The sequence below is a fragment of the Protobothrops mucrosquamatus genome, unplaced genomic scaffold (genome assembly GCF_001527695.2).
Source record: "Protobothrops mucrosquamatus isolate PMUCROS unplaced genomic scaffold, P.Mucros_1.0 scaffold453, whole genome shotgun sequence".
Taxonomy (NCBI): Eukaryota; Metazoa; Chordata; class Lepidosauria; order Squamata; family Viperidae; genus Protobothrops; species Protobothrops mucrosquamatus.
The window spans coordinates 306,295-309,081 of NW_015386776.1; the positions used below are offsets into that span (position 1 = coordinate 306,295).

At 38.3% G+C, this 2,787-nt stretch overlaps 1 protein-coding gene across 1 annotated transcript in view; it reads left to right on the forward strand.

Annotated features, from left to right (window-relative positions):
- Nucleotides 1–2,787, forward strand: part of LOC107287888 (lipopolysaccharide-responsive and beige-like anchor protein) — a 275,476-nt gene that overhangs the window by 111,988 nt on the left and 160,701 nt on the right. The window contains exon 16 of the mRNA XM_029284234.1: nucleotides 594–740. Within this exon, the coding sequence (XP_029140067.1) occupies nucleotides 594–740 (147 nt within the window). The remainder of the gene's footprint in view (nucleotides 1–593; nucleotides 741–2,787) is intronic.

Consider the following 2,787-nt stretch of genomic DNA (forward strand, 5'->3'; position numbering starts at 1 on the left):
GTGGGCTTCTCTACTAAGCGTGATGGGATATATTGTCAGGTATATGTTACAGCTATCTTGTGTCTCCAAACACAAGCCAGCTATTTTCCTGCAATCTTAACTTTTCTTTTAAATCTGCTTACAGGTGTGTTCCAGTGAGTGAGTGGGAGCCAGGGCTGGAAATGAAACATATTGTTTGTTCTGAATATCATGTAAATTGGTTTAGAAGCAGGGGTAGGCAACCTCGGCTCTTTTATGACTCGTGGACTTCAACTCCCAGAATTCCCGAGTCAGCTATGCTGACTCGGGAATTCTGGGAGTTGAAGTCCACGAGTCATAAAAGAGCCGAGGTTGCCTACCCCTGGTTTAGAGCTAGTTCTGTGTTTCACTGAGTTATAGCCATCACTCTCTAACTCAGTGTTTCTCAACCTTGACCATTTTAAGGCATGTGGACTTCAACTCCCAGAATTCCACAGCCAGCATTTAACCCTTTCCCAGGTAACTTCCTTTCTCCATCCTAAGTCTTCAGGGTGTATATAAGCAAGGCTATTTCTCCTCCTACCTCCTCATTGTAACTGTTGATAGCTGACAGCTATGTTTCTCTTTCATTTCAGCTCCAGATGAAGATGTACTTGTTAAAGGAAAGCAGTCTATCAGGAATCAGGCTTTAGGAAATCAGAATTCAGAAAGCGAGGTTCTCCTGGAAGTCGATGATGATAATTTGTCATCCATGGAGGAGAAAGAACTTGAGAATTTAACTGGTAACTTCAGCTGTTAATATTTTAGAATCTCTGTACTGGTTTAGTTGCTCCTTGGTAACACCATTTCTGCAGTGGCTGACATACAGTCATAATACACACACACACACACACACACACACAGACTAGAGGCTTCTTCCCAACGCAGTTATTTTTTGTCCATAAGAAATAACTTTCAAATTACTGCTTTAGATTCTGTTTAGTGAGGACTTTTGATACAGTCTTTCAGATATGTACATTTGCTTTTATGTACCTAATATTTTTGGAGGGGGTAATTTTTTTCTAGTCATTTTTCTAGGTGATAAGTCCCAGTGTCCCAATATACCAGGCTTGACAATTAATCTGAAATCTTTGTTTAATACTCGTAAGTTATTTGGTCTCTTGCCTCCCTTTCTGCAGCATTCATGGCAGTCATGCTGTATTTTTCCTTTTTATTCTTTAAATAAGTGGAAAAAAGGTTATATGTTACTGTAGCAGATTTGTGCAGTTTATATATAAAAAAAGGCAAAAGCAACTTTTTCTGCTTTGAGGTTTTAAGTATGTACCCAATTTTCTCTGGTCTTGAATTGAAAATTTAGATGCTACTCTTTTTCTTTTACTTCTATAAAATACATCCAGACATATATTGTGATTACGCCCAGAAGAAGAATGTTACTTGTTGGTTTAAATTTTGTTTCATTGAAAGCAGTGGACATGAGCTATTTGTTCATCATTGTTCATTAGGCAACATCCCTCCATAGCATTATGCATTTTATTCTACTGATTGAATCATCAGATTGGCCTTACAGTAAAGTATAACATGAAAATATATCTCATACCAAAATAATATTCGAGTGATTAAAAACAAACACAATTTATGTGGCTCTTATAGAAGCTACTATTCAACAGATTTTGCTGGAGCACCGGATCTGATCCATGTCTGTCTTCCCTTTCCACCCCATTCTACATTCATTACTTCTGCTAATGCATTCATACTGTAATAGAGGTAAAAGGGAAGTTTAATTATATAATCTTGACAATGGCAATAGGATTAAGAAGTAATCCTTGCTAATAAAGTACTGCAGGTTGGAAATGAAGTTGAAATTGTCAGGGGTTTTCAGCGGGACCCGAGGTGCCCTGGCTCTTGCAGCTGTCTCCTTGGCCTGTAATTGAATGTCTGAAAGTGATTGAAAAAATGTTATTTCTTCCCAGGATTACATGCTAATGTACAGAGGGCAAAGGGAGACAGCAAAAGAACACATAGCTGCTTATTTCATCCATTTGTGGGAATGAGCTTTGGGAAATCATGGCAGTGGTGCAGCTCTCGGATGCCCATCTGCAAACACAATGTATTTGTACACTGGGAATAGAGGGCAAAGCTGCTCTGATCAGAACAGAACATCTCTTCCATTGTCCTACTGGCACACATTGAGATTGATGCAAGATTAAAGACTATCACAGCCTCTAACAATTGACAGAAATGACAATTCATCTGGATTTTTTTTGGCAGTTATTCACCCATTGATTACCTAAGTGTGCACACCTCATTTAAACCCACTTTATTAATGCAAAAGGTTATGCGTCGCACATACATTTTACACTTTTTTTAAAACAAAGGCCGGGATGATAAATATTCTCTTTGTTGCTCTCAGAATTCCCTGTTTATAAACCACTAAGATGACAAATATAATCCACTTTCCTTCTCTGGATCTTGCTTTATATAACACCCTGCATATGGTTAGAACTGCATCCAGCCTATTGTTTTGAGTAGTACACTGATCTGCTTCTGTGATAAGCCCTGTGGAGATGTGATTATTCCAATAAAAATGCATTCAAATGGAAACCAGTGCTCCAGCTGTTTACTCCCACAGTCCCCGAGCTGTACTAGCCATGTATGGATAGCTTGAAACATATTTAACTGACAGATGAAACACAGTATCCTTTTCAGTTTCTAGCACTGTGTATTTAACTTTTGAATGTATATCTTGGCTGTGAATATAAATAAAACCTAGCAGGGAATCACAGCTTTTTAAAATAGTTCCTTCCTTCCTTCCTTCCTTCCTTCCTTCCT